The following is a 13,596-nucleotide window of genomic DNA, read 5'->3' as shown; positions in this document are numbered from 1 at the left end:
TAAAAGGCAAATTTTAGTAAGGCATAAAACTATGAAACTATTAGAAAAAAACATGAGGAAAAAGCTCTATGACACTGGTCTGAGCAATGACTTTTTGGATATGACTTCAAATATATAGGCAACAAAAGCAAAAACAGGCAAAGCAGATTATATCAAACTAAAAAGCTTCTGCCCAACAAACAATCCACAGCATGAAGAGATAACCTACAGAATGGGAGAAAACAGTTGCAAACTATGTACCTGGCAAGGAGTTAATGTCCAGAATATAAAAGGAACTGAAAAAACTCAATAGCAGGAAAACAAATAATCCAATTTAAAAATGGGCAAAGGACCTGAATTTTTCAAAAGAAGACATACGAATGGCCAACAGGTATAGGAAGAAATGTTCAACATTTCACCTCATGCCTATCAGGATGACTATTATCGAAAAGACAAAAGGTAACAAGGGGTTGGCAAGGATGTAGAAAAAAGGTAACCCTGTGCACTGCTGGTGGGAATGTAAATTAATATTACCATTATGGAAAATAGTATGGAGAGTCCTCAAAAAAGTAAAAATAGTACCACCATATGATCCAGCAATCCTATTACTGGGTATGTATCCAAAGGAAATGAAATCAGCGTGTTGAAGAGACGTCTGCACTCCCTTGTTTATTGCAGTACTATTCACAATAGCCAAGATGTGGAATCAACCTAAGTGTCCAACAATGAATGACTGGATAAGGAAAATGTGGTATATACACAATGATATACTTTTCAACCATAAAAAAGAATGAAATCCTGTCATTTGCAACAACATGGATGAACCTGGAAGACATTATGCTTAGTCAAATAAGTCAGGCATAGAAAGACAAATACTGCATGTTCTCACTTATATGTTGAATCTAAAAAATGTTGTTCTTATGGAAGTAGTAAATAGTACAGTGATTACCAGAGACTAGGGAGGGGAAGAGCTTGGGGTTATGGGGAGAGAGTGGTCAACAGGTACAAAGTGATAATTAGGAAGAGTAGTTTGTTCTGTAGCACAGTAATGAGACTATAGTTAGGAATAAGGTAATGTATACCTCAAAATAGAAGATTTTCTATGTTCTTACCACAAAGAAATAATAAATGCTTTAGGTGACAGATATGCTAATTAGCTGGATTTGATCATTACACAATATATACATGTATCGAAACATCATATTGTACCCCACAAATATGTATAATTATGTATTAAAAATTAAATAATGCTTATGAATGGATGTTTATATTTTTGAACAATTCATTTTATATTTTGATGTTAAAATTATTTTCTCTTTTGAAAATATGATTTGTAAAGGTGAAAACTTGTGGATCGATTCCAGGCATTTAAAAGTTGGCAGGTTGACCAGGCATGGTGGCATAATCCCAGCACTTTGGGAGGCTGAGGTGGGCGGATCATGAGGTCAAGAGATTGAGACCATCCTGGCCAACATGGTGAAAATCCGTCTCTACTAAAATATGAAAAATTAGCCAGGCATGGTGGCATGCATCTGTAGTTCCAGCTACTTGGGAGGCTGAGTCAGGGGAACTGCTTGAACTGGAGAGGTGGAGGTTGCAGTGAGCTGAGATTGCACCACTGTACTCTAGCCTGGGCAACAGAGCGAGACTCCATCTCAAAAAAAAAAAAAAAAAGTTGGCAGGTTAAAATTAGTTTTGCCAGGTGCAACGATATACATCTGTAATCCAAGCTACTTGGGAAGCTGAGGTGGGAGGATCCCTGGAGCCTGGGAGTTCAAGACCAGCCTGGGCAACATAACAAGATCCTATCTCCAGGAAAAAAAAGGTGGAGCGGGGAAGAGGTGAAAGTGCAAGGAAGACAATGACCAATGCCTTGACAGATAAATTTTCTAGACTTTAAAGATCCATGAAAAAAAAAGATACACACACACACACACACACCCACCCATATATCTTAAGAATATTGGGTGATACATATATATAGGGTTGTTGGGATATAAAATTTCAGCTAGACAGGAAGAGTAAGTTTAAGAGGTTCTATTGTACAACATGGAGACTATAGTTAATAATATATTGTATTCCTGAAAAATGCTAAGAGTAAATGTAACATGTTCTCATCACAAAAATGATAGCTATGTGAGATAACACATATGTTAATTAGATAAAATTCCTCATTCCACTATGTAGACATACCTCAAAACATCATGTTGTACAAAGTAAATCCATACAATTTTGTCTGTCAATGTAAAAAACAATAAATTTTAACTATCAATAAAAGTATATTGTCTTCTTAAAAAAACTAATTTGCCTTTATAGATAATTTTCAAATCTCTTCTTGTTTCTACTATATCACATATCCCCTAGCACACACAGACACATATGCACACAATTCCTTTAACAAAAATATGGTATAAATGAATCTGAACTTTCATGTATTTATCAAATTGATAGCAGAATAACCTTTGGCTGTCTCTAAAGACCAAATTCATTACTAAAAGACAAATACATCACAACCCTAAAAATATTAAAAATATTGCTGACATAAATTCCCAAAGAAAAATCCCCCAAATGTCTTATACAACAGCAGCTCTACTAAAATAAGCTGAATTGCAAACCAATAATTCTTACTTACAAAGTAATAGAATTCATTTGGAAGTATAAATGGGGCTGTGTTTGCTAAAATGTTAGTTGCATTAGTTAAAAGTAATAACAACCAACATTTATGTAGTGTTTTAGATAGTCCTAAAGTAATCCTGTGAAATTACTCAGATATAGTAAAGGAAAAGGTCCTTGATCTGTGTTTCTCCCCTCTTCCCACGATGATGGTGACCACAGTGATCCTTGAAGCCAAGGTGAAGATGGTGGAGTCCTGTTAGCCTAGATCCTTCCCTTGAGTGTGTGGAGCAGAGCCACCCATGTGTGTGAATTGTTCACCAAGTAGTTTTTATATGTGGGAGAAGTCAACCTCTTTCTGTCCTTTCAACCGTATTATTTAGGAATCTGTCATTATAACAGCTTCATCTTTTGCCATCTCTTTCTGAATTCATCCTTACCGTTTGTTATGACCTTGTCCAGTAAACCATGTGGAGGGCAAGCCAGCATTTGTCTCAGTTGTTGTACGTGATTTGCTTCAGTTGGTGTTTCTTGTAGCTTTTTTTCACTGCTATCCAATAGGATACTTCCTTCTGTTGGTTCATTTGCATCTATACCTTTGAGATTCATAACTGTCTCCTCCTGTATTTAAAGTAATTTTAAAAATCCTTAAAACTCTACATATTTTACACATTTTTATAGGTACTGCATCACCACCTTACAAATCAGATTTCTATGACTAGAATCAAGGGTAACACTTTGTAGGGAAAATATACAGATTTACTACTAGCGAATCAGCTTGAAATAAGAATTATGCTAGGAGTATTTAGCACTGTCACTATTTTTAGTACTGGTTGAGTATCACTAATCTGGAAATCTAAAATCTGAAATACTCCAAAATCTGAAGCTTTTTTTTTTTTTTTTGAGATGGAATTTCACTCTTGTTGCCCAAGCTAGAGTACAATGGCTCAATCTCAGCTCACCGCAACCAGCACCTCCCAGGTTCAAGCAATTTTCCTGCCTCAGCCTCCTGAGTAGCTGGGACTACAGGTACACACCACCACGCCTAGCTAATTTTTGTATTTTTAGTAGAGACAGGGTATCACCATGTTGGCCAGGATGGTCTCGATCTCTTGACCTCTTGATCTGCCTGCCTCTGCCTCCCATATTGTTGGGATTACAGGTGTGAACCACCTTGGCTAGCCAAAATCTGAAACTTTTGAGCACTGTCATGACACACAAGTAAGAAATTCCACACCTAAACTCACACGACAGGTAACAGTCAAATGCAACTTTGTTTCATGTAGAAAATTATTAAAAATATTATATAAAATCACCTTCAGACTACCTGCATAAGGTATATATGAAACATAAATAAATTTTGTGTTTAGACTTGGGTTCCATCTGCAAGATATCTCATCAGGTGTATGGAAATATTAAAAAAACAACAACAAAAAATCCAAGACACATCTGGTCCCAAGGATTTCAGATAATGGATACTCAACCTGTATTATAAATGCTTGGGTCACATAATATTTTATTATGTTTTGTAATACTGGGTTTTGTTTTGCTTTTTGAGATGGAGTATTGCTCTTGTTGCCCAGGCTGGAATGCAATGGTACGATCTTGGCTCACAGAAACCTCTGACTCACAAGTTCAAGCGACTCTCCTGCCTCACCCTCCCAAGTAGCTGGGACTATAGGCATGCACCACCATGCCCAGCTAATTTTGTATTTTTCTTAGAGATGAAGTTTCTCCATGTTGGTCAGCCTGGTCTTGAACTCCTGACCTCAGGTGATGCACCCGCCTTGGCCTCCCAAAGTGCTGGGATTACAGGCGTGAGCCACCGTGTCCAGCTGTAATACTGGCTTTTAAAATAAGCATATTTAAGATAAAATTCAGGGCAATAATTGGCACATATACAAAGCAGTTTAGGAAAAGATAACTCTCTATAATGAAAACCAGTTCACATTCATTAATCTACTTGAATTTAAGCAATAAAAAGAAAGGAAAAAAACCAAAACCATTGTAGAGATTAGGTCAATGACACTAAGGATTTCACAGGCTCTCCATTTTTACAGTCACAGGTAGGGTCAGCTGCCAATGATGTTAGCTGGGAAAACTGGTAGTCACACCTGCCCTGGACTGTGTGAGTTTGGGGATAAGAGAATTGGTAAATGAGTGGTAGAATATGAAGAAAATACAATTCTATCACAGCTTAGATTTACCTGTGTTTCTTGATGCATAGAGGCCATGAGATTCACTCCTTTGGATGGTTCTGAATCTTCACATGTAATTCTTTTATCTTCATCCTCCATAATTTATAATTAACAAAATGACGGAGGGAAGAGGAACAAGATCTGTTTTGAAAGAGTATAGATACAAAGCAGTAAATTGAAAGTCTTTTAATTTCAAAGATTTTGGATTACACTTATTTTTTTTCTAAGAATTCTGAATGGCTAAACTATTTGAAATTAGACTATCCTTAATTTTCAATGGCTGTTTTCTTTTTTTTTTGCTTGATTCCAGTATATTATCATTATTCTTATCTACCTTTTTACTTCTCTTGGAAAAAGCCTTTGTTGACCAATCACATGTTTACGATTTCTTTCCCATTCTGTTTTTTGAGTTATACATCAAAGCATTCCAAGCAATATCACTAGTAAATTGTCCTAATGTGCCAACAGGATGAAGCAGGAAGGCTCCAGGTAATTTTCCAATGTTGATATAAGGAATGAGTCACTAAAGGGAAATCTCTGAATTCCATCATTTTCGGAGAATCTAGAGTTGCTAACTCCTGCCTGGTTCTTATTTCTAAATTAAAGTTTAAAAATACATCACCAACGACTGAGTAGCCACAATGTCTTAGACACTATGATGAGTGCTATGGTGGTAGTCACTTTCTAGTCATTGCAGGCAATTCAAAGAATACCAAAACACATTATTTTCCATAGACTTCTTATATACTAGGAAAAATAAATTTATACCAAATGACTAAGAACATCTGTAAGAGAGACTATAGATTGGCTCAATAAACACTCACTTCAAGTCATTCTCCCTTGGCTTTCCAAGCTATACAGGCTACAAGGGAAATACAGTACTCCAGTTCCTAGCTACTTTTGCAGGGAGAGGTGGGCATTTGTCACAGTTCTATATGTGAGATTTAGGAGGGAATTTCAGGAGAGGCCTTTAGAGGATAATACTTTTTACTCTTTGTCCTCTAACATTTCCTTTTCTCCTTCCTAGAATGTAGATACAGTGCCTGGAAGAGCAGCAGACATCTTTCAAGCCTGACTATAAAAGCCCTCCACTTAGCAGATAAATAAGATGGGAGGAGCTGGTACCCTGATGACATTTTTGAGTTGCTCCATCAGCCTTGGACTGCCAAGTATTGGGGTAATTGTTTAAACCACTATTAATCAAGCTTTATTTTAGTTTTTTTGGTCTTTTTTTAACTAGCAAGGAAACTTACTCCTAATGCAGCAAGTACAGTGAGTATCCCAATAGAGGTACACACTACAAACTTTGGTAGAACCAAAGAGAAAATTATGTAAGAGAAAGGAAAATCTAATTCAACCCATATCAAAGTGCCTAATGTGTTCCAGACACATTATGCTAGACATAAAGAGAGGATGAATTAGACAGAACTCCTCCCTCAAAGAATCATTTTCTCTGTTCAACCAAGTGGCAAGAAGTTTGCACTTAAAATTTGAAAGAACATCATAATCTTTCTACCACCACCAAGTTTCCTCCTTACAAAACACAATGGTAACCACAGTGCCATCTCAAAAACCTTAAGTTTGTTTTTTATTATATATAATTTGTAATAAATGTGTTTATATAACGATATATATGAATGTGTGCATATGTTTCTATATATATATATATATATATAACTTTTTAAATTAAAAAACTTACTTCAAAATTTAGACTGATGATAAAAAAAAAGAAAGTCACTTGACCAAAAAATATTAGACTCAGAGAACACTTATCTTAAAGGCATGGAGGCATGAAAGCCAGTGGTGTGTGAGGGGAAACTGCTGGAGCCTGTGGCAGGAGGCTGAAAGTAATACGAGATCAAGTTAAAGAGTTTAGGATATCACATCTCAAACCATGGCACTTGGCCTTTACCTTCTGAAGTGAATGACCTCAAATATGGTAACTGACAAGATGGGCTGGCTTCAGATTTAGATAAGCCTGAGTCTGAAGTCCATCTCCCTCATATACCAAATTGCTTAACCTCTTTGTGATTAATTCTTTATTTATGAAATGGAGACAAGAATAGTTCTAACTACGCACAGTTACCATTCAATAGCGTTGGTTATTACTACCCATGCATATTCCTTCTTGATTATCCTAAGAATCTTTAAGAATCGTTTTGCTTTCCCTATTAAGCAAGATAAAGTCATCTGAATCTTGAAGAATTTACTACTTAATCCCATTGATTTTATTTGGTCATTATTTTTCATCTGCTTTTGAGGCCCACTTCTTAATTAGGTGGATATAACATTCATTTCTTCACCTTTCTCATTGGAGAATTACATAGAAATTCTTTGGCAGTATCATTAAAATCACCTCTCTCATCAAATTCTCAAAATCAGCCAATTCTGCCACTTACGAAAACTATTTTTAAATAGTCACCAACTAGAATTTATTATTTTTAGTAGACAAAAACTATTGGTTCAAATGAAACCTTTGTGAACAAATTTTATTAATGTTATTATGGGGTCCTTTTAAACATAAACAATCAAAACTTGACATGTTATGCCATCTGGGAATTTATATAATTTTATGTTCCAAAAAAGTTCTCTATTCTCCAATAGTCTCAACCATAAATGCCAAAATACTTATATGTGATCAGAAAGATACTGCAGAAATAAAGGGTAAAATAAAATATCAGTTTTTTAATCAGCCCAGTAAGAGATCTTACAACTGGTCAGCTGTATTTGTTTGCTCTGTGCTGTGTTTCCATTTCTAAAAGACCATTTACAACACAGGTCTCACTTGAGAAACCAACTTAAATTTAAGAAACTTTCAAAAATGTTACTTTTATTTAAAGTGACATGTTCACAGTATTTATTATTCATAATCATTGGGTCTTGAAATTACGAAAATGACCTTTGAAGGGGCATAAAAATATCATGGAACCCTCATTAGAAAGTTTATTCTCCTTACTCATAGAGAAGTTCCTAAGGACTCACTCAGAGCCCATTAACCCTTATTTTGTTTTTGTTTATTTATTTGTTTTTTGAGACAGAGTCTCCCTCTGTCAACCAGGCTAGAGTGCAGTGGCACAATCTGGGCTCACTGCAATCTCCGCCTCCTGGGTTCAAGAGGTTCTCATGCCTCAGCCTTCTGAGTAGCTGGGATTACAGGTGCCCCCATCTTGCCTGGCTAATTTTTTGTATTTTTAGCAAAGAAGGGTTTCACCATGTTGGGCAGGCTGGTCTCAAACTTCTGATCTCAGGTGATCCACCTGCCTCAGCCTCCCAAAGTCCTAGGATTACAGGTGTGAGCCACTGTGCCCAGCTCTCATTTTGAAAATAATTCTAATGACTTTGCTCCTTTGTTTTTCAAACCCTAAAAGATTAGATGTTAAACATTAAAATTCAGGAAGAGATTGCTGTGATAGAGGCAAACTGAGAGCAGCATTAGTGACTGATGGCGGTGAAAGAGATGAAAAAGACAGCAATCTAAGTAATGAATGTGGGGATAAATACCTTTCCACAAGTGACATTTATAATGTTGGCCTGCCAAGCACCTTTCCCCTTACCTTTTTTGGTTGTTACCAAAAAATGTAACTTTTTTTTTCTTTTTTTTGATTTTCTTTTGTGAAATCCATGCCTACTCTATTCTCCATCCATGTGGTCATGTGAGATTGTCATTCAGACCTCCCCAACCCACGTGCTCCACCAATGATCCAGGGATGAGGATCATTGACAGGGCTGTTCAATAGGGAAACTCCCTCCTCTGGTTACACTGATGGTTCCAGGCATGAGGACTGACACATACCTCGCCAATGAGAGTCAGCTTTGGGTATTTACTGGAACCATTGGAAAAGAGCTCTCTTTCTGTTTGGGTTCCTAAACCTAGTCTTGCTAGTGAAGACACTTGTGATACCCAAGAAAGCCTTCCAAAGAATGAAATGACTACAGAGCAAAGAAGATTCTCAATGTGGAAAAGGAGAAAAACTCCAAATTAAATGTACAAACAACCAAATGTTGTTGGTACAACCAGAAGCAGCTATGTTTGAGTTAGGTAAGCCAATAAATTCCTTTTATTAAGCCAGTTTGAGTTGGGTTTCTGTCACTCGCCACCAAATGAATTCTCAGTAAGAATCTTCATACCTGAATTGGCCCTGAAAGATGTCCTGTATAATAAATAATGTTTGGAAAGGTGATTCTCACCTGTAATCCCAACACTTTGGGAGGCTGAGGTGGGTGGATCACCTGAGGTCAGAAGTTTGAGACCAGCCTGGCTAACATGGTGAAACCCCGTCTCTACTAAAAATACAAAACTTAGCCAGGTGTGGTGGTGGGCACCTGTAATCCCAGCTACTTAGGTGGCTGAGGCAGGAGAATTGCTTGAACCCAGGAGGCAGAGGATGCAGTGAGCCGAGATTGTACCAGTGCACTCCAGTCTGGGCGATAGACTGAGACTTTGTCCACTTCTAAAAAAACAAAACAAAACAAAATGTAATTCTCCATCTTCAAGAAAATACAAAGAAAAAGTTATGTAAGTATATTTTCTGCTTAAAAGGCACTAAAATAGATAGTACAATTTAGAGATTTTGTTTAAACAGAATGTTAAACTAAACAAAAATCTGCTATTTAATAACATAGGTGTCAGTTATCCAGAAAATTAAGTGAAAAGCTTCGTTTTTCAACAGTGCTGGTAAAATGAAATATTGTAGGCAATGAATCTTAATTATTTTCTCATTGTATTCATGGAAATCTTTTAAAATCCCAACATTAAACTACTTCTTTAGTACCAGAAAAGGTTCAAGAGAACTGTAAAGAATTTACCTGAGATACTAGGTGTCTGTGATAGAAAAATTAAAAAGTAGGAGAAATATAGAGAAACTAGATGGTTTCTAAGTAATTAAGAATCACAGACTAATGGAATGATAAAAGTTGGGAAGGCCTTTAGAACTTAACTAGGCCTACCTCTTTAATATTTCAATGAGGAAATTAAAGCTTAGAGACGCTAAATAGTTTTTCTCAAATAATATGGCCAATATCGGCCTCATGGTAAAACTATAAAAATTTGTATAATGAGATAGTTCTCTAATTTATATCTTTGACTTCATGTCATTTCTACCAAGTCACTGCATTACATTTTTTAGTTTGTTATAATATTTTGTTTAAAATCCTATTCACATATGCATACACAACTTTAAGTTTGAAAACACCATGCTGAAAGCAAATATAAATATTTTTATTTTCTACCTTGCATCATGTTCAGCTTTACACTTTCCCATTTTTACAAATGTTACAGTTTATTAGAAGCAAAACGAGTTATTAATCCATTTAGGATGTACAATATTGGTGGCAAAATGAATGGAATGTCTATTTGCATGACAAATTTTGTTTATATATTTTGAATTATTAGTGCTGGTGTGGTGGCTCACACCTGAAATCACAGTACTTTGGGAGGTCAAAGTGAAAGGATTGCTTGAATCTAGGAGTTCAGGACGAGCCTGAGCAACATAGCAAGACACTGTCTCCACAAAAAAATTAAAAATTAGGAGGGCATGGTGCTGTGCACCTCTAGCCCCACTACTTGGGAGGCTGAGATGGGAGGATCGCTTGAACCTTGGAGGCTGAGGCTGCAGTGAGCCATAATTGTGCCATTGCACTCAGCCTGGGCAACAGAATGAGACCTTATCTCAAAAAAAGAAAAATAAATGAATTATTAATCAATAGACTAAAGAGATAACTTGCCATTTAGGCATGTCTTAAGATTCTAAGAATTAAGGAGCTTTTGTTTTTAAAAAATTCCAGTTCAACTGCAATGTTTTGAGAGATTTTTGTATATCAGAAAATTATACTGAGAACTAGGAAGGCAAGGTATCTTTTAGATCAGGAGTTCCCAACCCCAGGGCCATGAGCTGGTATCAGGTGGTCTGTCAGTAACTGGTCCACACAGCAGGAAGTGAGCAGCAGGCAGGTGAGCCAGTAAGCTTCATCTGTATTTACAGCTGTTCCCCATCTCTAGCATTACTGCCTGAACTCCGCCTATTGTCAGATCAGAAGCAGCATTAGATTCTCATAAAAGCTCGAACTCTATTGTAAGCTATGCATGTGAGGGATCTAGGTTGCGGACTCCTTATAAGAATCTAATGCCTGATGATCTGTTATTCTCTCCCATCGCCCCTAGATGGGACCATCTAGTTGCAGGAAAACAAGCTCACGGTTCCCACTTATTCTGTATTATGGTAAGTTATATAACTATTTCATTATATATTACAACAGAATAATAATAGAAATAAAGCGCACAATAAATATAATGTGCATGCATCCTCCCGAAGCCATCCCTGCCTTCCCCAGTCCATGGAGAAATTGTCTTCCACAAAACTGGTCCCTGGTGCCAAAAGGATTTGGAATTGCTGTTTTAGATAAACACTATAAGTGCCTATATGCAGCAACAAAATATTTTTTTGGCTTCTGAGTGAAGCTATTGCATTATTTAAACTGATAAATAACTTGTAAATTATAGTAGAAAAACCTTGGTCTGTTTCCAATGGCAAAATTTTATAGGTCTTTAAATTCAATAAATAACATGAATTCAGTCAAGGTTCTATGGCTCAAATACAGAATTCAATAGAGGAGTAAGGTCTGGCCTAAGCCAAGGGACTTGGCTGTTATGACTAATGTGACTGCCTGCTTGCTCCTCGGTTAGTAGGTGAGGTATTTTCTGAAAATACATGCAAAGGCTGCAGGCCATTCATGCCTTTCTCTAGCATACCCAATATTCAGAGTTTCCTATGGGACTGACACCCATATTTAGAAACTCTCTTGGCTTAATTTGAACTTTATTTTCTAGCACTACATACATATGCCACCAAAATTATAGAGCTATGAAATTAAATAAAGTTTTCTTGGCTGGACATGGTGTTTCAAGCCTGTAATCCCAGCACTTTGGGAGGCTGAAGTGGTGGATCACCTGAGGTCAGGAGCTCAAGACCAGCCTGGCCAACATGGTGAAACCCTGTCTCTATTAAACAAATACAAAAATTAGCCAGGCATGGTGGTGTGTGTCTGTAATCTCAGCTACTTGGAAGGCTGAGGCAGGAGAATTGCTTGAACCCAGGAGGCGGAGGTTGCACTGAGCCGACATCACAACACTGCACTCCTGCCTGGGCAACAGAGTGAGGCTCCGTATAAAAAAAAAAAAAAAAAAAAAAAAGTTTTCTTAATCTTTTCACCCCACTTGAAAGAAAACTGCCCTTTTCAAGATCAAGAATAGAAGCAGTTCGATATACGTACCTGTTACGGAAGTAAACAGAAAAAAAAAGTCCATTGACAGCAGTTGACTTTGGGAAGGGAAATGGAAGAGGAGTGGCTGGACTTTCATTTTTATTTTCTACATTATTAAGATTTAATAAGATTTTCTTATGTAATTTTAAATACTTTTTTTTTTTTTTTGAGATGGATTCTTGCTCTGTCACCCAGGCTGGAGTGCAGTGGCATGATCTTGGCTCCCTGCAACCTCCGCCTCCTGGGTTCAAGTGATTCTCCTGCCTCAGCCTCCTGAGGAGCTGGGACTAGGGGCACCAGCCACCATGCCCGGCTAATTTTTGTATTTTTACTAGAGGTAGGGTTTTACCATGTTGGCCAGGCTGGTTAAACTCCTGACCTTGTGATCCACATGCCTCAGCCTCCCAAAGTGCTGGGATTACAGGTGTGAGCCACCGTGCCCAGCCCTGGCTTTCATATTTTTAAGCCAAATACCTTTTCTCAAATGAAACCTTATCCTTAAATCCTACAAGTGGAACTAAGGTGGTGCTGCAGGAGCCCTGTCTACTCACCTCTGTTCCTTCTGGCAAGTGAAGCATACTGTGGAAACCATTTCTGTAAACATGGTTTCACATAGATATTTGTTAAATATTCTCTTTTTTCAAGTTATCTTACTAATCTAAATGTTTACAAGTACTTTCTGTAATATTCCAGAAGAAATAAAGGAACTATCAACTTGCGAATGTCCTTAGGCTCTCAGTCAAGTAAAACAGACTTACTGCTATCATTTCAATTACTACTAAATATGGATAAAGACTTTTTACTCTTGTTATTTGCTGTCTGTGATTTGGATAGGCTGACATTTAATGGGGTAATCTTATGCAGAATTTACATATATTGCTTGCTATGGTTTGAATGTTTGTTTCCCTCCAAAATTTGGATGTTGGAATGTAGCTGTCAAGGTAATAGTATTAAAGAGGGAGGTACTTTTGCAAAGTGATTAAGTCACCAACACTCAACCCCCATGAATAGGATTAGTGCTTTTATAAAAGGGGTCGAAAGGAGCAGCCTAGTCCCTTTTGCTCTTTCCCTTCCACCATCTGGGAACATAGCCTTAGTCTCTTTTTTCATGTGAAGAAGACATGGGAAGAAGTCACCATCTTACAAGCAGAGATCAAGTCCTAAACAGACGTCAAATCTAATTGGCACCTTGACCTTGGACTTCCCAGCCTCCAGAACTGTGAGAAATAAATTTTGATTATTTATAAATTATTTACTTTGTGGTATTTTGTTATAGTAACAACAATAGACTAAGACATTGCTAGAGTTCATGCCTTTGAAAGAGCATCACAGTGATTATTCAATATTCTATGATGATTCTAATAACAGTCTCCTACCTTTGTGTTCATCTATTCATGTATTGAAAGTATAGGTTCTCAGTCTCATATCGTATTTCTATATAGAACATACAGAAACATTCCAGTTTCTGTACTTGCTTATCAACACTGATCTAATTCTCATTTCCCTAAAGGAGCCCTACCCAGCAATGAGGAATTCAGATCAGGCT

General features: G+C 37.0%; 1 protein-coding gene across 7 annotated transcripts in view; it reads right to left on the bottom strand.

The window, feature by feature from the left end:
* SLC9B2 (solute carrier family 9 member B2) overlaps positions 1 to 13,596 on the bottom strand; it is a 53,796-nt gene that overhangs the window by 34,840 nt on the left and 5,360 nt on the right. For 4 of the 7 annotated variants that reach the window (XM_032261589.1, XM_032261588.1, XM_032261586.1 and 1 more), the window contains exons 2-3: positions 4,800 to 4,931; positions 3,033 to 3,213 (exon numbers count right to left, since the gene is read on the bottom strand). In XM_032261589.1, coding sequence (XP_032117480.1) covers positions 3,033 to 3,213; positions 4,800 to 4,889 — 271 coding nt within the window. In that variant the 5' untranslated portion in view covers positions 4,890 to 4,931. Of the gene's footprint in view, positions 1 to 3,032; positions 3,214 to 4,799; positions 4,932 to 6,489; positions 7,829 to 13,596 lie in introns of those variants that run through there. The other 3 variants (XM_032261590.1, XM_032261587.1, XM_032261591.1) reach the window with 3 other exon arrangements.

The sequence above is a fragment of the Sapajus apella genome, unplaced genomic scaffold (assembly GCF_009761245.1).
Source record: "Sapajus apella isolate SASKATOON/1434 unplaced genomic scaffold, GSC_monkey_1.0 scaffold124, whole genome shotgun sequence".
Classification (NCBI taxonomy): Eukaryota; Metazoa; Chordata; class Mammalia; order Primates; family Cebidae; genus Sapajus; species Sapajus apella.
This window is presented reverse-complemented; position numbering and strand designations above follow the sequence as displayed.